The sequence below is a fragment of the Erigeron canadensis genome, chromosome 5 (genome assembly GCF_010389155.1).
Source record: "Erigeron canadensis isolate Cc75 chromosome 5, C_canadensis_v1, whole genome shotgun sequence".
In the NCBI taxonomy this organism is placed as follows: Eukaryota; Viridiplantae; Streptophyta; class Magnoliopsida; order Asterales; family Asteraceae; genus Erigeron; species Erigeron canadensis.
The window spans coordinates 31,170,763-31,192,002 of record NC_057765.1 but is presented as its reverse complement, the minus strand read 5'-3'; the positions used below and the strand labels follow the sequence as shown (position 1 = coordinate 31,192,002).

The following is a 21,240-nucleotide window of genomic DNA, read 5'->3' as shown; positions in this document are numbered from 1 at the left end:
AAGACATGTACCCATTGTTTGATGCTTTGTTCTCACGGTCACTCGGGTTTAAAGGACCACCAATCAGGGTTTCTGTGTCGATCGACAACCTTTTGCTAGAATATAAATTTTAAGCAAATAAAATACTCGTATCTTGTAAGGAGAATGTGACTCTTTAACTAAATCTATTTTTCTTTTATTTATTTTATAATACCGAAACAAACCCCATATGGCTGTAAATTTTTGGGTCAAAAGTTTTTTTTATAGTTTGGTACGAGTAAGAAGTGACACTATCTAGATACACAAGGTAAATATTTGACTTATAGTTGGATACATACTATAAACATTTACCTATAGTTGGATACACATAGACGTATGGTTAAATACGTTTCCGGTACACTCGTTCTTAGAAGAACAAACGTTTAATAGATTAATGTCTCATACGCCAATTTAAACATGTTATATACACACAGCGCGCAATAGACTCTTTCAAAAGACGCTAAACTCATACACGATATACTTTTTTAGTCATAATTTCACAAATATGTTAACTTAACCCTATATCATTAGTTTGGTGCCAATTATAACCTGTTTAAGCTTGGTTCGGTCCAAATCTAACAATGAATCAAACTCAAACTCTCTGTGCTCATGATTCAAGACTAATTTTGTCACGTCATTTTCTCAAATTCAAAGTTACGAGTTTGTAACATAACTAGATTAAAAAAATCTATTAGGCTAGACGGAGCATTTCACCACCGCTCCCCTCCCCTCCTCGGTTTTTCTCCTCTTCCCCGTCCGCTGCCTAATGCTAGGAATGTCTCACCACCCCTCCCCCATCCTTTTCTTTTCTTTCTTTTTTTTTTTTTTTTTTTTATGGTTGTAACGTTTAAAAGCATAAGCACCACAACCGACACCACTGTCCCCAAGTTGCTCCCCACCCTACCGGTACCAGGGGTTGGCGCGGTGTTCAATTCGGTACCGGATGGGTACCAGTCTCCTCCCCAGGGCGCTCCGTCCACCCTTAGGTAGAACCTTCTCAACACTTATTTTCTTACTGTCTTTTTGAGAATGGGACATTGGCAAATTGTTTTTTCTCAAACAATACAATGAGGTGGGCTACATGTGTATGGTTTCAGCCAAAATTAAAAACTAAAGGGTTGGTATTTTTGGGATATAATAAATTATCTGATAAAAAAGTGAAAAAAATATATGGTTAGGAGTGATTTTTTTTTATGGATGATGATAAATCAACTTAACTCACATGTCTAAGTATCAACCTAATTATAGAATGATGACATGTGGAAGAATCAAGAGACAAAATTATGAAAGCGACTAAGTGAATTCCATGTGAAAGTTGATTTTTAGGCATATAAATTGAGTTAGATTAATCAATTTTCTTTTTTCTGTATATGAATATATGAATTGAGCAATGAAAAAGATGCGAAAGCAGTCATTTCTCACTTGGACTAAATCCATATAAGCCCAATTACATTTTGATTTCAAAAGTCCAAATACCTCTATCTGTATTTTACAACGGCTTCCAAATTCAAACCAAACGCTCTCCCTCTCAAACACTCAAACATTTCCAATGGCAACCCCAACCAAAACTTCATCATCATCATCAAGAAAACACAAACAATCTCAACACAAAACCGTCGATCCTTCGTCTTCCATTAACTCCCGATTCGAAGCCTATAACCGTCTTCAAGCAGCCGCAGTTGCATTTGGTGAAAAACTTCCTATTCCTGAAATTGTAGTCATTGGTGGTCAGTCTGATGGAAAAAGCTCACTCCTTGAAGCACTTCTTGGCTTCCGGTTCAATGTTCGAGAAGTCGAGATGGGTACTCGTAGACCTCTTATATTACAAATGGTTCATGATCCTACTGCTCTCCATCCTAAATGCCGGTTTCAGGTTAATTACGTTTTTCTTAAACTAATTTTTGGACTTAATTTGTATTTAGGTTTTTTTAGTAACCTAATTTTCCATAGTCAAAAACAGATTGCTAAAAGATGAAAACTTTAAAATAAAGATGATAACTTTTAGTGATTACAAGATGACCCAACTGGAAAAATGAAACATTTATGAATAAAAAACTATTTTAACAAAAGTATTGTGACCGCTAATGGTGATAGAGTTTTAACTGGTTTTATTATTATTTTATATTATAAGTGTTGGATTATAATTGAAGTGTGCAGACTGCAGAAGTTTATTCTGAAAATAATGTAAGTTTTGTTCGGGTTGGACTTCGATTATAAGATAATTGTTGTTGGACAATGTGGTATATGGTAAGATATATGATGGATAAGAATGGTTTTTAGAATATATTTGGCTAGTGCTTGCGCAATGCGTCAGTAACCGGTTGTTTTAGGTAGTTCAAAAAAATGATAATCTAAAGGTTAAGTGTTTCTAAATGTATCAAACTATAGACAAATACCTTTTGTGTGTATTTAATTTTTAAATGGGTCGATTCTGTGTATGTAACTATCATTATTGCAAGAGTATGTATCCGGCTCCTGAGGTGACGGTTGGGAGTTGTGGGTGTGTAAGAGAGCATTTTTTGGGTTGGGAAGGCGAGTGACGTGTTACTTTTTTTATTTAATATTAAATTCAGAGGTTTTTTTTATGTTAATAATAGTATACAAGTACACATTTGTGTGCCAGAGCAACTCAAATTGGGATAAAAGCCTATTTATTTGAAACATGAACTTTGAGAAAACATATATTAGTCATGTATATAGTTTAGAGTTTAAACTAGCTGTTACAATCATGGAAGTTGGAACTTTGAAATGCTTTTTATGCTTAATAGTAGCTATATGAGTATCTTGTTGCTTATGTGTGATGCTAAAGTTTCACTTTACGAACAGGAGGAGGATTCCGAGGAATATGGAAATTCTATGATGTTAGCTTCTGAAATTGCAGACACCATTAAATCAAGAACTGATGCAATGTTAAAGAAGACTAAAACTGCTGTCTCTTCTAAGCCGATTGCGATGAGAGCTGAATATGCCCATTGTCCTAATCTCACCATTATTGACACCATAGTCACATAAAACGCGGTACGTTTCGGTACGGGTACGTTATTCGCTAGGTGTGACGAATTCGGTACGGATGGGGTAGGCTCATTTCGGTACGAGGCGGTACGGATTGGTACGGTGTACCATGTATTCGGTACGATGTACCAAAAACATAAGTAAACAAAACTTTTAAATTTCATAAAATAAAGATAAAAATAACATGATAAAATCCAATAGAATAACAAAACAACTATAAAGTTGTTATTCTGCTCGTTTCCTTTTTCCTTCATCATTGTGAACTTAAAAGATACACTCTTTTGCCGCTCAGATAAGTTCTGGAATCTTAGTTTGAAAATTGGGTAGTCAAAACGGAAATAATTCGTGTACCAGTACATTTGAGCCATTGATATTTTCGATTTCATTCATCGTACCAGTGGGAATGGGTCGCGTTTTTTTTTTCTTTTTGGTTCGTCGTACCACCTTGATTTGGTTCACCGTACCACTAGCGATCGGAAACCTAGCGAATTCCATTTCGGTACACTTCGTACCAATACGAGATACGCAGGTTTATGAGCGTTTTATGTGACTATGATTGACACTCCTGGATTTGTTCTCAAGGTAAGACATACTGATGTTTGAAAGTTCTGATGTATCTGCAATTCTGCATAAGTATGATAGTGATGTTTTTAGAATTGTATTTGGTAGGCAAAGAAGGGTGAACCAGAAAGCACCCCCGAGGAGATCCTGTCTATGGTCAAGTCATTGGCTAGCCCACCCCACCGCATCCTTGTATTCCTTCAGCAAAGTAGTGTGGAGTGGTGCTCATCTTTGTGGCTTGATTCTATTCGAGAAATTGATCCAACCCTTCGCAGAACAATAATTGTTGTTTCCAAGTTTGATAACCGGCTCAAGGTACAAAAATTTCAAACATTCTGCTTGCTACATTTAACTTTGCATTACCTGTTTGATCTTGTTGAACTTTATATATTCATTATCGTTTCCTGTTGTAAGTTGTAATGTGCAATATCTAAATCTTTTAGGAATTCACCGATCGGTGGGAAGTGGATAGCTATTTAAGTGCAAGTGGTTACCTTGGAGAGAACACAAGACCGTTTTTTGTGGCTCTCCCGAAGGACAAAACGATAGTTTCAAATGATGAGTTTCGTAGGCAAATAGCACAAGTGGATGTTGATATATTGCACCATTTACAAAAATCTGTCAAAGGTGGATTTGATGAAGAGAAATATAGGTCACAAATTGGCTTTAGTTGTCTCAGAGATTATCTAGAATCTGAACTTCAAAAGAGATATAAAGAGGCTGCACCAGCAACTTTGGCATTGCTTGAACAACGTTGCAGTGAAGTCACTTCAGAATTAAATTCCATGGACTCCAAAATACAGGCTACTTCTGATGTTGCTCACCTCCGTAGATCATCAATGTTGTTTGCATCTGCCATCTGCAACCATCTGGTACAAAGTTGATCCTGATTAATATCTGTTTAGCAAATTGCACAAAATCACAATGACTGTATTTATTCTGCAAAATAGCTATATACTCTCCAAGTGTTTAGACCATCTTTAAGAGGTAGGTGAAAGAGGTGGGTGAATTGATGTGGCATGTAGAGTATGTAGTAACCAATCTGATTTCATGTGTAAAATGCTGACATGGCATCATCAGTTCTATAACATAAATAAGAAGTTACATAAAATTTAGTGATGCTATGTCATGCCTCAGGTGGAAGCCACATATGTACTAGAAATGATATATCTGATGTCACTTTAGCTTCTTTAACACATTTTACTCATTGCTAATGTGCTATAAAGTACAAATGGAAAGAAAAAGTACATCAGTATTTTATGCAGTTTGGACCTCGACAAGTAGGCAAAGTAACCTAGAACATAGATAGGTAAAGCTTATTGGAAGAACAATGATGGTCAAAAGTTATGTTTGTTTTAATTCACTGAATACATGTTGAGCCTTTTTTATATGGTGGAAGGGGGCACTGATAGATGGAGCAGCAGATCCTGACCCAGAGCAATGGGGAAGAACCACAGAACAGGAAAGATCAGACAGTGGTTTAGGAAGCTGGCCCGGTGTTGTAGCTGATATAAAGCCACCTAATAGTACTCTTCACCTTTATGGTGGTGCTGCATTTGAAAGAGTTATGCATGAGTTTCGATGTGCTACATATTCTATCGAATGTCCTCCAGTGTCAAGAGAGAAGGTAAAGTAAAATTAGTCAAAACTCAAAAGGGCCCTTTTGTATTGAGTAACAGATAAAGTATTTTGGATATCAGGTTGCAAATATAATACTTGCTCATGCTGGTCGAGGTGGGGGAAGAGGATTTGTAGAAGCCGCTGCTGAACTGGCACGTTCTGCTGCAAGGTCATGGCTTGCCCCTATGCTTGACACAGTTTGTGAACGGCTTGCATTTGTGCTACGTAACCTCTTCGATTTAGCCATGCAGAGAAATCATCTCTGCCATGCTGATTGTAAGTTCTTAAACTTAAATAAGTTGGTTGTTTTTATAAGATTATTACATACAGGAGTACTAATAATAATAATATTAATCACTATTATATGTTTTTGCTTGACAGATGCAAAAATAAATGTGGATATGGATGGATACATCGGTTTTCATGCTGCTTTAAGGCACTCATACAATTGTTTCATTACAAATCTTGCAAAAGAGTGCAAGCAACTTGTTCGGCATCACTTAGATTCAGCGACTAGCCCCTATTCTCAAGTGTGTTATGAGAATGAAGTCCAATTTGGTTTTGGAGGAAACCCTTATAGATACCAATCTTCAGCTAGTTCAGTATGTCTTGAGTTGTCACATGAAACGCCGAAAGGCCAAGAAAATATACCCCCACCTCCACAAAAGAAGGCTCATGAGGACACTACACCTGGAAAACTTGTGGAAGCACGAGAAGCTTATATGACCGTTCCTGAGACGCCTTCACCTGACCTGCCGTCTGATGGAAACTATGTCATTAAGAAGGAACTAGGGAAGTACATAGAAGGTGGAGCTAAGAATCGTCATTCTAGATTAAATAACAGCAAACAGTTGGATAGTTTCAGAATTCAAAAAGGAGGTGGCAATATGAGCTTACGATCAGGCTCATCATACACAGAGATCTGTTCTTTAGCTGCACAGCATTTTGCACGCATACGTGAAGTGTTGATTGAACGCAGTGTGACTTCAGCGTTAAATTCTGGCTTTCTAACCCCATGGTAAGTTTTTATTGAGTTTCTTAGCAGTGGCAAAACTGTTCTTTTAGTATCCCTGGGTTGGGTAGTGGCCAGTGAGCACTTGGGCTTGGTTGACCCAAAGCACCTTTTGTCCCATTTAAATTTCTCAATACTAGTCTAGCACATTAAATATGATCTAAAATTATTTTATCTTGTCATTATAATCTGATTGTTTTTATAATAATAAATTTCAAGGTTTTATGCCATAAAAATACAGTTGATGTGACTATCAGTCCACTTGGCCTGCCCCTCTAGCCATTTTTTCATTTTTATCCTTAATTTTAACTTAAACTTTGTACAAATTTAATTTATACTTTCATCATAGATTTTCTTAAGCAAATTCACTTTTAATTTAAACATTGTGTTTATCTAACGTCATGTTTTATTTATATTTCTGTGTAGTCGCCAACGTCTTATGATGGCACTAGGACTGGATCTATTTGCTGTGAATGATGAGAAATTTATGGACATGTTTGTTGCCCCGGGAGCAATTGATTTCCTCCAGGATGAACGAGAGTCTCTTCAGAAACGTCAAAAGATCTTGCACAGTTGCTTGGCTGAATTCAAATCTGTTGCAAAAGCACTCTAAAACGGCTCATTCTTTGCATCTCATGACTCATGGGCACATATCAAACCCAAGCCCAATAACTCTTAACATTCTTGGTTATATGAGTCGTTATTTTTGCTTTCAGTTAAACACAAGAGAGTTTTCGTATTTACATAGAACCAATTCGTCTACATGACCGGTTATATATCTCATATCTGTATATGATATCAAATGATGATGCTTGTAAGATTGTTTCATAGAATATAACATGCATTTTATTACACATGTTCTCTTTTTATTATAATCGTTTATATATCCTTAAGTTTTGCTGTGAACTATTGATCACGTTGTATCTCCTTTTAAGCAGCATATATAGCTTACGCCACGGCCTGTATTCCTTGTATCTGTTGTGAGCACCATTGTCATTTCTGTATTAGTTTATGCATCACGGCCGAGATTTTCGTTAGAAGGAGGATGTCCTCTATGATATCAGAGATGAGGAGTGACTTCATGTCATTGAAGATCATAGGAGGTCGCTAAACATTGTTTGGTGACGAAGCCATTTGGATGTGAAAATGAAAGTGAAATGTTGTAGTGAAACTGAAAATGTTTGTGAAATGGTAATGAAAATGTACTGTATTTATAAAGTGAAATTAAATTTTAGCCATTTAGAGACTAAAAACGTAAAACTTTTGGTCGTTTTAGGGACTACATATGTAATTATTTTGAATTCATAAAATTTCAAAATTAGAATTCACTTATAATAATTAACATATCAACATTTTATTGCATTTTTTTTTCTCCAGAAAACTGATCCTATTCTTAATACTTTTTTTTTCTTTCACAAAATTGATTTCTATTAAACTATTTGTAAGGAGGGGTGAAATGAACATGATGAAACGAAGGTGAAGCATAAAAGCTTGTTGAATATTGTTAAGGAGGGTAGGTGAAGCACTAGGTCAAAGCTTAGTAGGTGAACCATATCGCCTGGGTGAAGATTGAAATAGTTGGATCAGTTCCTATTGCTTTATGGGAAACTTACGTATATAGTCAAATTGGAAGAGGGTAATCTTGTTTTGGACCAGTTTTAAAAAAATGACCAATTTGGTCAACATTCTCATGATGCATAGTGAAGAATCACACGGGTTTCGGTAATCCAATGGGGTATTGACAGTGACCTATATATATCTCTCATCTCTTTTTTCCTTCCAGCCTCTTCCCTACTTTTCTTTTCCGTTTTCTGAATCTTTTCCCTTCTTTATCTCCCTTAACAAATCCCCCCAAAAAATTGACCTCCGATTTCATCATAATATTTTGGGGGTTTTAGTCAAGTACATGTGAAAACTTCACCGATAGAACCATACAAAATAGAGCTTGAGTTCAAGTTATAATTTTTCTTGCTTCATGGGTTTAATGGATTCGAACAACAATCCAGTATAAGTGTAAATGTGTTAGTGTTGTATATACATTTAGTGACTTGATTTATTTTTGTTGAACTGTTTAGTGACTCGAATCTCGATCAAACTGTTATCATACATTTAATGACTTGATTAAATTTGTAAACTCGATTCACGTTTTGTAATCTATTTAATAATTCTACAAGTTGGTCAGAAATTATTGTTATTTTTGTCAGTGTACAACGAAATTATTGTTATACATTTAGTGAATCGATATTATATAGGCATTGAGATTGAAAGAACAACCCCACCAGATGAATATGCGTTTCTTTGAATTTTTTTTGGTATTAGAAAAGAGAAGAACAACGAAAATGGAGGGAAAAGAAAAGTGTATGGGAAGAAGAAGAGAGGAGTGAGAATGTCTAGGGCACGTGTCTACTCCATACCAGAATACCAAAACCTGTGTGTTATTTTACACTATGCATCACGTAACTTTTGACCAAATTGGTCATTTATTTAAAAAGAGTCTAAAGCAAGACCATGTCCTTCCAATTTGACCAAACAAGTAAATAGCCTTTGTTTTATTATGTGTAGGTATATTGTGGGTATTCTGAGGTATAATGAGATATTAAATTTGAAAGTGAAAGGGTTAAGGAGGAAGAGAGCATTGATGTCAATCAAAAGATGAGACAGACGTGACAGACAAAATGTAGGTGGCAAATAATTAACGGTTACGAATAGTCTTTGTATGCAAAGAGAAAAAGTAATATAGTCCGTCTTCCTAGCATTCAATAAAATAACTAAGCATTTTCCAGAAATTTTGTCAACATCTAAATTCAATATTTTGGGTTCAAGATGGAACCCTTCTCTAGTTTACACGGTCAACCCTTCTAAGTCCTAATTGATAAATGAGATTTGCTAACGAATACCCCTAAGGTATTAGTTAGTGTGCATTTAATGAAGCATGATTTTCTTAAAAAAGATTAATATGTATTTATGATTCAGTTTAAAATGATAAGAATTAACTTGATTTAATGACTATTAAATACATTTTTAGGGACTCAGAGTTCATTAAACACCCACTAATTGTCTTAAAAATATGGGGTTGTCATGTATCTAGCTTAGGTTTAAAAGTTCTCACATGCCAATTTTAATTTGAGAGAATTTTATACATAATTTACACAACCACACACTCACTTTTTTCATTCTATTATTATATTCATATGCAAGTATGTCATCAACAAATGATAAACATAAACACAAACATGTTTTTGGGTTGGGTTGGGCTACAAAATAATAACGAGGCCCAAAATGTTATTTAATAAACCCTAACCCTCTCTAAATCACACAGAAGCAGCAGCGCCACATTCTCAAAAACACAAATCTACTTGACAGAAGAAAATCATCATCACCATGGTAAATTATATCTATCTCCATAACTATATCTATATATATATATATATATATATCCTAATGTTTATCTGATTACTTGGATGAATCTTTTGTCATGACAAAAATGTTTAGCGCCCATTTACTAATTCAATAGGTTAAGAATTTTAAGGTGGCCGGGATGGATGTTAGGATATGTCAATTATTTTATATAGATTTTATATGTATAGGTTGTAGATTAATATATTAATATAATGAGGGATTTAAAAAAAAAAAAATTGTTTTTCGATAGTCGAAGCGAAAGGTTAGGGAGCCTAAGGAAGAAAACGTGACCCTCGGACCTGCTACTCGAGAGGGAGAGCTTGTGTTCGGTGTTGCTCACATTTTTGCTTCTTTCAACGACACTTTCATCGTAAGTTTATTTTTTTTGTTGGTCATTGAAGAAATGTAATTATTTGTAGTGATTTAATTTTGTATCGGGTTTAATTTGCAGCATGTAACTGATATCTCTGGACGCGAAACGTTGGTTCGCATCACAGGTATTATCCGGTACTTTAAGTTAAGCTTAGAGTATATATTTATTATGTAAGCCATGAACAAAATTCTCAAAAAACCGATACCCAACCTGTACTTATGGTATTTAAGGTTTGGTGTGTACAACAATCAAGTTATTTCAGTTGAATGGGAAAATATACATGGAGCATTTTTCAAGCAATATGTTTTATCTAACAATGAGTTAAGATGTCATTTATGTTTAGTCAAGTGCAATATGGCTTATATATCCATTATAAAAGTGTACAAGCAACAATCATTAAAATGAAAACATCGTATACAAGATTTCCAAGTTACCAGTCCATGCAATTGCTAACATCATTGTATGCAAACATCCATGAAACATTTGTGAGAAAGCAATCATATTTGACATACTGAAATGTACACAAACACTGAAAATTCTGTACTGAACAGGGATAAAATCATAATACCAAAACCAGTACCCTACCTGCGTAATTGGTACGGTATTAGGTTCTCACTTTGGGTTGTTTTGGTTCTAGTCGGTTTCTGTACAGTTCTGTACCGAAAACTATCCCTATCATTATGTAATAGTGGCTGTATTGTAAAATGTTTTGGTAAATTTTCTGAGTCCCTCACAAAGGTTTTAATACTACAGGGGATCTGAAATACTAACAAATGCATGCATTGTGTTACTACTCGCATCGTTCAATTTTTATTGTCCATGTTACTTTTTTCTGTCCTAAAATCACTCTTTAGGAAATCTGAGATTTGATTAACTAAGCGTCTTGTCAGTCGCAAATCTGCTAGTTTTCTTTATGTTGACAGACGATTGAAATGAGATGAGTAGAGTATATATGCTAAACCCAAAGTTTTAATTGTTAGAAGAAACCTCATGGATGTCTCTAGCCAAACATATTACTAATAATAATCTGTGCAATAAAAGATAAATCGGAAGTTTTGATATAATGGAAGTTGCCTTCTAATATTTTCTGTATCTAATTTAGGTGGGATGAAGGTGAAGGCTGACAGGGATGAGTCTTCTCCTTATGCAGCTATGCTTGCTGCACAAGATGTCTCCAATCGATGCAAGGTTTGTTTTTTTATCATCTAATCTTTATGAAAGATAATAACGGTAACAATGTCACATTTTTCTGTTGCTTCATGTTTTGCACCATGTATACGTCCAACAATGAAATATGTGTCGTTTAGCGGCTCTTTGTTATCTTTACATTATGGTTCAATCTCATTGGTTTTGGTTACAGGAACTTGGCATTAATTCTCTTCACATTAAGTTGCGGGCTACTGGTGGTAACAAGACAAAGTCACCTGGTCCAGGTGCCCAGTCCGCTCTTAGAGCTCTTGCTCGTTCTGGCATGAAAATTGGGCGCATAGGTAAATACCTCTTTTCAATTTACATATTTACTATAGTAAGGGTAACTGTTTTTTTTTTGATGTTTAAAATAAGTTACCATTTTATTTTACCATTGTGCTTATTTTCTTTAAGGAACATTGTAAGTCTGGCAGATGCTTTTATTTTGGACAAATTATTGAAGTACCCAAACTAAGTTGTTTATAGAGAATGTTATTCTTTTGTTTTGTAAATAAAGATTTCATGTATACGGCGTGATCTGTCAAAAGGTCTGGTGGTTAATGCTTTTGTTTGTTATATTATTCCAGAGGATGTCACCCCGATTCCAACTGACAGCACTCGTAGAAAGGGTGGTAGAAGAGGAAGAAGGCTGTGATCTACGTCAAGGGAGCTGCGTTTACAAGTGGAAATCTGTATGGATTAATGCTGGATCATTGTTCTGTGGCTGTTTTGATAGTTATGAATCTATGGCATGTTGTTCAAGACATTTTACATTTCTGGTCTTCTATGGATTGAATATGTTATGCTTTTCATGGGTACTTCTTAATTTTGGTTGGTTTAGATGAATGTTTCTATATGATAGGCTGGTCACTTGTGCATTTATGGTCGTGGTTATTTTATTCTGTTGCTGAATGCCTTCATTTTGATTTGAGTGCTGAAAGAGTGAATGGTTCAGTGTTTTGCAGGTTTGGTGGGATGTTGACAGGGGTAACTCAGGTTGGCAAACTCGTGACTCTAGATCGGATTGGTGAGGAGAATTACGAGTTTTTAAAAACTTGTATCAGAATTGGGAGAACCCAGATTGGGTTTTAATATAAAAAACTTATAATTTTTTAAATTATATGTAATAAACTTCAAACTTAAGACATAAATTTTTTGAAATTTTAATATAATATTTTTAAATTTAAACTTCATTCATTAGAAACATAAACATGAACTTAACTAGTGTCCCTATTGGGCACTAGTTAACAAATCCTATTTGTTAAATGACAGTGTTTTGAATCACCTCCAACTCATCATACAAGGGTGAGTGTCCCTTAGGATATCACTTTGATTTCACTGTTACACTATTGATCATATTTCACTTACATATGATTCAAGTTTTGACAATCATTCACCTAACAGTACACATACTAAGGTATAATCCTTTTCAGTTATTCATTATAGATTTTCACGGCTGCATACTAAGCCTCATCTCGAGCAGCTCAAATCTGAAAACTACATGGCCCGAGTCAGCCATATGGGACTAGTAGCATGAAATCACTTTTTTTCCCGAATCCTTTACAATGCGACTAATGTTTATTCAATCAAAGTTTTGCTCAGTTGATATCAAACTGTTTCAGCCAAACACAAAATTCAATCAAAGATATACATTTTTTTTTGGCATCATTAACACGTTTAAAAGTGTGTACACAACTACACATATGTTTCTTATTTTTAAAAGCATGTTTGTGATGATATACATGAAAGTAATGAAAAAGTTTATGAAAGCAACCTGTCTTAACTCAAACAACAAACATATTAATTGCTGACGTAATCCATCTTCTTCTGTCACTCTCCCCATTAGATATCTCCTTCCCTTCTACATACATTTTATACAAGATAAATGAATATCAGAAGAATTATAGACATGTTAGTTGGTACATTAAAGACCATTAGCATATCATCTACCAGACTGTATATATATATCGTGCATAACTGAATATCAGATCCATTACTCACTACGAATCAAGATAGATAAATGGATGGACCATCGATTAACCTTCATTTTGTATTATTTCCTTTTTACGATTCGGGCCATCTGCTACCAATGGTGGATATTGCCCGTATAATAGCCAAACGTGGTGCTACAGTCACCATAGTCACCACTCCAGCTGTCACTAATCGCTTCAAACCAACTATTAACTAGAGCAGTTGAAGCAAATCTTAAGATCCAGCTACTTGAACTCCCACTCCCTTTAGACGAACTTGGTTTACCTGAAGGGTTCGAAGACTCTAAAACATCCCCCAAAACAGGCGAGCAACAGCAAAAGATATTTCGTGCCATGCTATTGCTACAAAACCAGGCTGAAGATTTGCTCCGGGAACTGGCTACTTCTCCAGATTGTATAATCGCAGACTTTTTTTTCTCGTGGACTACAGAGGTGGCTCGAAAGTTTGACGTTCCACGCTTAGTGTTCCATGGTCGGGGATGCTTCTATGAATTGTGCCTGGACATTGTCGTCAACAACAACATTTTACAAAGGACCGGATCTGACATGGAGAAGATCGTGTTGCCTGGATTGCTTGACCGAGTTGAAATTACTAAACTTAAGATAGTCGGCTGTTCCACCACAAACAACTCCTCAACTACTAAGGTTGGTGGATTTAACTTCGGAATGTTTATCTATCGTTGTATGCAAGCTGACAGAGCTGCATATGGTGTTGTGTTTAACAGCTCCGAGGAATTGGAACCCGAGTATGCCAAGAGATTTCAAACGGGGAGAGGTACAAACATGTATTGTGTTGGACCAGTTTCGCTATACAACAAAGATAATAAGGACATTGCGGAGAGAGGAAGCAAAGCAGCAATCGACGATCATTACTGCTTGCAATGGCTTAATCAAAGGGAAGTGCAGTCTGTATTGTATGTTAGCTTGGGTACTATTGCACTTGTTTCTACAAAACAATCAATTGAGCTGGGGCTAGGATTGGAGTCCACCAACAAACCATTCATATGGTGCATAAAAAACAAAAGCAAAGAGCTCGAGAAATGGTTTATAGAATTCGAAGAAAGGGTGAGAGACCGAGGGTTGATTGTACATGGGTGGGCAGCACAAGTGTTGATACTATCCCACCCATCAATTGGGGGTTTCTTAAGACATTGTGGATGGAACTCATCGCTAGAAACGATATGTGTCGGAGTCCCTGTGGTCACATGGCCATTTCAAGCGGACCAGTTTTATAATGAAATTTACTTGGTAATAATTCTCAAGATTGGAGTAAGCTTAGGCGTGGAGGAAGCTGTTTTTTTCCTAAGGTACAGAAGAGATGGAGCCGTTGGTGAAAAAGGAAGCCGTCAAGACGGCTGTTAATCTCTTACTAGATGCAGATGGAATTGGAAAAGAATGCAGGAAAAGGGTGTGAAAGCTTGCAGAAATGGCTAACAAGGCAATAGTAGAAGGGGGATCTTCTTATCTAAATGTGCCAAAGTTGATTGAAGATGTCTCTGATTTCCGTCGAGCACAAGAAAAACAGGGAGTGTGAGTTGGATTTACTTCAATTCATCTCTTCAGAAATGTTGATTAATGGATTTGGAATCTACTCAAATAAGTGGCGTCCTGTGTAATGCTACATTTTATTTGCAATTCAATTGTCCAACTATATCATGTAATATTAATTTGTATTTTTTTAAACGGCGTGGTTTGAAGCACCTTTAACTCACCATATAAGGATGAGTTCCACTCAGGATAGGCTGCATTTTCTACATTGTTGATCATACTTCACTTACATATGATTCAAGTTTGACATCATGCACCTAACAGTACACATACTAGGGTAGAATCCTATCCAGTTTAATACCAGACCTATAGCAGCAATGAGTCAAAAATATGGAGAAAAAACTGGGTCAGGTCAAAGCAAAAAATGGTCACACATGGGCAAGGATTTTTTGTTTCATAACCTTATTGGCCCACAAACTCATTTCAATTATAAACACACATAAAGCTTGTTCTATCACCGATTTGGGACAAACTCTTTTCTCGTTATCAAAATTGCACCAAACAAGCAAGTTTGACATTTGATATCTCATTTACCAATAAACTCTTTTGGACATATATTAATTCATTATAGAGCCCTCATCACGAGTTACAAAACCTACTAATATATACTAAATATAAGTCAATCGAAGTTATATTTGTTGGTCTCTGAAGTTGGTGAGAACTACAATTTTCAACCATATTTTTAACATTCAAAAGACGGCAGCATTTGTAGTTACCTTCAAAATGGTATTTCTGAAAAAGACTTGATCGTATCAAATCCGTGATTCTCAGGAAGCGGTCCATTTCCGGGCCTAATAGAGATTATCACATCCAAACCTGAGACAGGAAAAGCAGATGTTCACTAAATGTGAAACGATAAACCAAATCACAAGTCATACATGCATTGAATCAAGTGTGTTCAAGTATGCATAAGTGTGTGGTTTTCTACCAGCTGCCTTTGCTGCTACAGCTTCTTCATAGACATCCGTCACAAAAAGAACCTCTGAAGGATTATCTACTCCAAGAGATTCTGCGATCTCAATATAACTTTTTGTTTCCCTTTTGTTCCTGCAAATTGTAGACCAAGGAATGAGGGTTCAAGATCAATGCTTTGTTAAATGAATAGAAAGCTTCAAGCTTTACCCAACTTTGGTGTCAAAAAATCCACACAAGTATTTTCTCAAGTCTCCATGATTCGTATATCCAAATATCAGCCGCTGTGCCAATCTACTACCACTCGAATAGATATACACCTGGTTAGAGACAATGGCAAATCCACTTTAGGGATTCAGGTCAACATGGGTACTTAATCAGCACAGGATGGTACGATAATTTGGGTAGCCTGGTAAACATATTTGGTCTAAGTTCTAATTTCTTAAATAACTATTGCCTTATATATAATCATCAGACTATATCATTACATTACAAAACTAAATCTACGGCTAATCTAATTAATATACCTTTTAGCTATTTGGCAGCTTAACCTTTTTTCTTTTTTTTTTTGAACGGTAAATTTGGGCTCAGCGGCATGCCTCTTCATATACCCAACTCCAATTCCAGAGGAAACCCATACTGGGAAAACCCAAGTCTCCATTCCTGGGAGCATTTTGCTCACACCAGGATTTGAACCCAAGATCTCTCACTCTCAGGCTCCACCATATACCAATCCATCTACTGATGATTGGTATTTGGCAGCTTAACCTACTAAAGATAAATTATAACTCTAATTGACCCAATTAGAATTTATCAGAAAAACAATTGACTCACTGTCCACCGAGAGTAATATTAAAATTTCCACCTCTAGTTGTAGATGAGACAAGCTAACTTTGTCAAAAGGCTTGAGGCAAATTGAACCGAACCAAACAAAAGCAGAGCTCAATCTCATCAAACCAAAATGAGCCACAATAAACTATATATGATTCCTTCATTTACAATTCTACATAAGCTCAAATGAACTAAAAACATCCAAGCTTACGAGCCTACACAACCTGATTTAAGATGAAGTTCAGACTTGAGTGAGGCGAGCTAAAGCCTATGATTTTCGGATTTAGCAAGCAAAGAGCCAAACCCAAGGCTCAATTTAATTTTCTTTAGTGAACCAACGCTCAAGCCTCATTAGCTAAGTTAGGTGTGACCTGAGTCATATATAAAAGTTGGAACCTACCTTTACACCAGAAGCATGCCATCTCTCAAGAGCTTCAGGAACGTCATCATAGACAACTCCTTTTAGTTCATCCTTTTGAAACCCAGTGCGCCAAATGTGCCCCTGTGTTATCAAAAGTTAGCAGCAGCCAGTCCAAAACGAACAACCATTTCTACATGTCATTATGCTTACTTGTAACTGTTTTAATGAAGTAATTTTTCGATCAGCTTTTATCATTCCTTCAACGTTAGCAACCAAAGCATCTATCACCTCCGCTTTGCCTGAATCATCAGATGGTACAGGAACTGCACCCATAACTCCTTTTTGCAGATCATCGTCTACCTTCAACAACGATCAAAATGTACAAGAATTATTTGCTTCTCTATGAAATCTATAGGTGACAAACTCTTTAGGTTGGACCGCTGAAAATGGTTTCTGGTCAATACTTGCAACTTTTGTAGGCGTAAGGTTGATCCAAACCATTAGCAATTTTGCGGGTTGCATAAAGGGTCGTGAGTAAAATAGATAACTATGTGCGGGTCAGGTTGAGGCAAATCATTTTGTCCAGAATATTTCTGTTTCTGTTTTTTTCTTTTTATAATCGATTAGTGTCAATTACAATTGCAAAACTCATACTTGAAACTGATATAGAAGGTTATATATCAAAACACTAACTTGAGTGACATTTGATCAGCTTGACCTTTTCCTCTCGGTTCCTTTTTTGCTACTGTTTGACCCATTGGGAGACTAAAAACAAATCGGCGAGTTCATAAGTAAATGTGTCAAAATTGCATCTATCAAGTGGATTTATCGAATCTTACTTGAGAGCGTAACAGCTTGATATCATCTTTAGTATCAGCACTATCATATGTTTCGTCTATATGCATACGCACATTGTCACGGGCATATGGAAAAAGAACATCAGTAACAAATGAAATAGGTGTAGTCGTCCCTTCGATGTCTAGAACAACACAACGCTGCAACAAACTCAATTTTCAGGAATTATAATTAGCACGCTATATCTTAGGTATTAGGTTTTTTAATAACTTACTGTAGTCGTTCCAGCCTCATTATCTAGTGTACGAGCTGCGGTCTTAAGAGATGTGTTTGTGGTCCGACGACCCAAACAAGATTCCATCCCATGGCTATGAATAACTGATCCGGCTTTACACTTGTTATTGGCCTGAAATGAGTGAACAAAAACATGGTTTTAAAAGGGATAATTTTTTAGAATGTATATATGTAACTTACAACGTGTGTACTTAACTCTACACCAAAGTGCATTGTATGTATCCTTTTTTAAATTTTCGGGCTTATGCCATCAAAGTGTAATAAACTATATACAAATGTCTACAATATGTATCCAACTATAATCGTGTGTATTGCATGTATTTAAGTATTTAACTTTCAAAATTTGAACATTGTATCTGTATGTACCCAACCAATCAAAACTTAAAAACGGACAACATGACAGTGTATAATTGTATATATATATGGATACAACGTTAAAAGTTTAAAAGTTTATTACATATAATGAGCATGATTATAGTTGAATAGATATTATAACAGCTACGAGCAAAAGTTAATTACATATAACCTCAGATGAAAAGAAAAACAAAGTACTGTATTTAAGAAGCGTAAATAGTACCTTGATGAAAAGAGGGGATGATTTGGGAAGGTAAGATTTTGGTAATGGGGAAGATAAGATAGACCCACTTAGAGATAACACATACATGTCTTCTTTCCACCATTCTTTCTTTTCTTGGTCACCCTGTTATAAATCATCATTCATAAATATGAAAATAAAAAAAAAAAATTTAAAAATTGGAGAAACAGAAACTTATAGGCGCGTTTGGTTATAGAAAATATTTTCTAGTTTATCATTTTTAATTTTTTAAAAAATGAAAAGAGTTTTTATTTTTTTGGGAAAAAAAATAAATTTTTTGAAAACGCGTTCTAATTAGAAACTAGAAAACATATTATAGATGTGAGGGGAGAGAGATGAATGAAATGGAAAATGAAAAACAAGAAAAAAATGTTTTCAAGTTATCTATAGGAAAATGGAAAATATTGTTTTTGTTTTCTTAAAAAACATTCTTAGAAAACTATGATTCAAACGCGTTTTCTGTTTTTCATGTTTTCTTGAAAAACGAAAATGGAAAACAAGATGTGTTTTCCGTAACCAAACGTCCCCTAATGTATCCTTGTTTTTATATCTATTACCTCAAGTCATCTCTTATATTTTAAGAAATTCAATATTTTTTATATATAAAATACACTTATTTCTTAACTTTGGGTTATAAACAACGCCTTTTTAAAAGTTAAATCAGAAAGTTATTTAAAATACTTTTAATGATTAAATTACATTACCAGTCATTTTTCTTTTAAAAATATTTTTATTAACGTTTTATCTCAATTATTTCTACATCAATTATCTACACTACTCGACGACGTCTTCACTACCACCACAAAGTCATTGTCACAACCACCATCGCATTGTGTGTACCGTGCTAATAAGAAATAATGGCCACCGCAAAAACATACTAGGCGGATGTCGGGATATGTTAGAGAAAATGCCACGTGTGTGTGAGTGATGTTTTTTCGAAAAGTGTAATTCACCTACAGGTTTGACTTAAAAATGAAGCAAAAGTTTTGTAGCATTGAGGTCTTAGCACAATAATTAGAGAGTTTTTCATTAATTGTGATAAGAATATTAAGAAGAGAAATATTGAGAGGAAGAAAAGTATATCTTTCATTGAGAATGGGAAGGATATATATATACAAGTCTTGGAATAGGCTCCAAGATAAATGAGATAATATAGGAAATGCAATCTCTCTAAAACATACATGATACACACAATCATTTAACAATACTCCCCCTTGTGTGTTTTGTTATATAATACGCTTGAGGTTGTTGCCTCATTAAAAACCTTGTCAGGAAAACCCAGTGGGAAAAAACCATGACGAAGGGAAAAAGAGTGCAACGCGTATTGTCTCCCCCTGATGACCACATCACTTGAGATGTTTGAGTTGTCGCATTCCGATATCACGAACTAACCTTCTAAACGATGAAGCTGGAAGTGCCTTCGTAAACAAATCTGCTAAGTTTTCACTTGAACGTACTTGTTTAACTAAAATATCCCCATTTTTCTGCAAATCATGGGTGAAAAAGAACTTTGGAGAAATATGTTTGGTCCTGTCACCTTTGATGTACCCTTCTTTGAGTTGAGCAATACAGGCTGCATTATCTTCATACATTATTGTTGGAACTTTGTTCTCTGAAGAAATACCACAAGATCCTCGAACATGTTGTATAACATTTCTTAACCACACACATTCTCTACTTGCTTCATGAATAGCTAATATTTTTGCATGGTTTGAAGAAGTGGTCGTGATCGTCTGATTTTTTGAACGCCATGATATTGCAGTGCCACCACTTGTAAAGACATATCCAGTCTGTGAACGTCCATGGTGAGGGTCAGACAAATATCCTGCATCTGCAAAACCAACTAAACTCGTATCCGATTGTTTAGTAAAATATAAACCCATATCAGTTGTACCTTGAAGGTATCGAAATATTTGCTTTACCCCATTCCAATGTCTCTTTGTAGGACATGAACTATATCTTGCTAATAAATTTAATGAGAATGATATATCAGGTCTGGTAGGTATGACTAGCAAGAAACATCAACGCTCCAATAGCACTTAAATATGGTATTTCTGGACCAAGAATCTCTTCATTATCTTTTGGAGGTCGAAAGGGATCATTTTCAACATCAAGAGATCTTACCACCATCGGAATAGTCAATGGATGTGATTTATCCATATAAAATTTCTTTAATAATTTTCTTATGTAAGCTTCCTGGTGCACAAGGATTCCATCTTTAAGATGTTCAATCTGTAATCCAAGACAAAACTTTGTCTTTCCAAGATCTTTCATTTCAAATCCCTTTTTCAAATACTCAACTGCTTTTGATAGTTCACCTGGGGTTCCTATTATATTCAGATCATCAACATATACAGCAATTATAACATATTCAGATCTAGATCTTTTTATAAATAAGCATGGACAAACAGAATCATTTTTATATCCTTCTTTCAACAAATACTCACTAAGACGATTATACCACATGCGTCCAGATTGTTTTAGCCCATATAATGACTTATTCAACTTAATTGAATAATGTTCCCGAGAACCTTCTTTACATGATTCAGGCAGGTTAAATCCTTCAAGAAGTTTCATGTAAATTTCAGTATCGAGTGAGCCATACAAATAGGCAGTCACTACATCCATTAGACACAAGTCAATTCCTTCTTGTATTACCAGACTAATAAGGTATCTAAAAGTTGTTGCATCCACCACTGGAGAATATGTTTCCTCATAATCAAAACCGGG

At 35.4% G+C, this 21,240-nt stretch overlaps 3 protein-coding genes and 1 pseudogene across 3 annotated transcripts; 3 read left to right on the top strand and 1 right to left on the bottom strand.

The window, feature by feature from the left end:
• Positions 1-1,567: 1,567 nt before the first annotated feature.
• Positions 1,568-7,056, top strand: LOC122602266 (dynamin-related protein 5A-like). Its single transcript, XM_043774975.1, has 9 exons — positions 1,568-1,891; positions 2,845-3,009; positions 3,586-3,612; positions 3,700-3,906; positions 4,035-4,463; positions 4,991-5,218; positions 5,292-5,513; positions 5,607-6,229; positions 6,650-7,056. The coding sequence occupies exons 1-9, from the start codon at positions 1,568-1,570 to the stop codon at positions 6,834-6,836; spliced, it is 2,412 nt and encodes an 803-aa protein (XP_043630910.1). The 3' UTR covers positions 6,837-7,056.
• Positions 7,057-9,504: 2,448 nt separating this feature from the next.
• Positions 9,505-11,995, top strand: LOC122599890 (40S ribosomal protein S14-3). Its single transcript, XM_043772495.1, has 6 exons — positions 9,505-9,607; positions 9,873-9,992; positions 10,074-10,119; positions 11,098-11,183; positions 11,356-11,485; positions 11,771-11,995. The coding sequence occupies exons 1-6, from the start codon at positions 9,605-9,607 to the stop codon at positions 11,836-11,838; spliced, it is 453 nt and encodes a 150-aa protein (XP_043628430.1). The 5' UTR covers positions 9,505-9,604; the 3' UTR covers positions 11,839-11,995.
• Positions 11,996-12,817: 822 nt separating this feature from the next.
• On the bottom strand, positions 12,818-18,602 carry LOC122599664 (probable bifunctional methylthioribulose-1-phosphate dehydratase/enolase-phosphatase E1). Its single transcript, XM_043772209.1, has 9 exons — positions 18,493-18,602; positions 17,896-18,027; positions 17,666-17,821; positions 17,037-17,186; positions 16,866-16,967; positions 15,845-15,954; positions 15,651-15,769; positions 15,439-15,538; positions 12,818-13,041 (listed from the first exon to the last, which is right to left on the bottom strand). The coding sequence occupies exons 1-8, from the start codon at positions 18,577-18,579 to the stop codon at positions 15,441-15,443; spliced, it is 954 nt and encodes a 317-aa protein (XP_043628144.1). The 5' UTR covers positions 18,580-18,602; the 3' UTR covers positions 12,818-13,041; positions 15,439-15,440.
• Positions 13,204-14,884, top strand: LOC122601568 (annotated as a pseudogene).
• Positions 18,603-21,240: the final 2,638 nt, after the last annotated feature.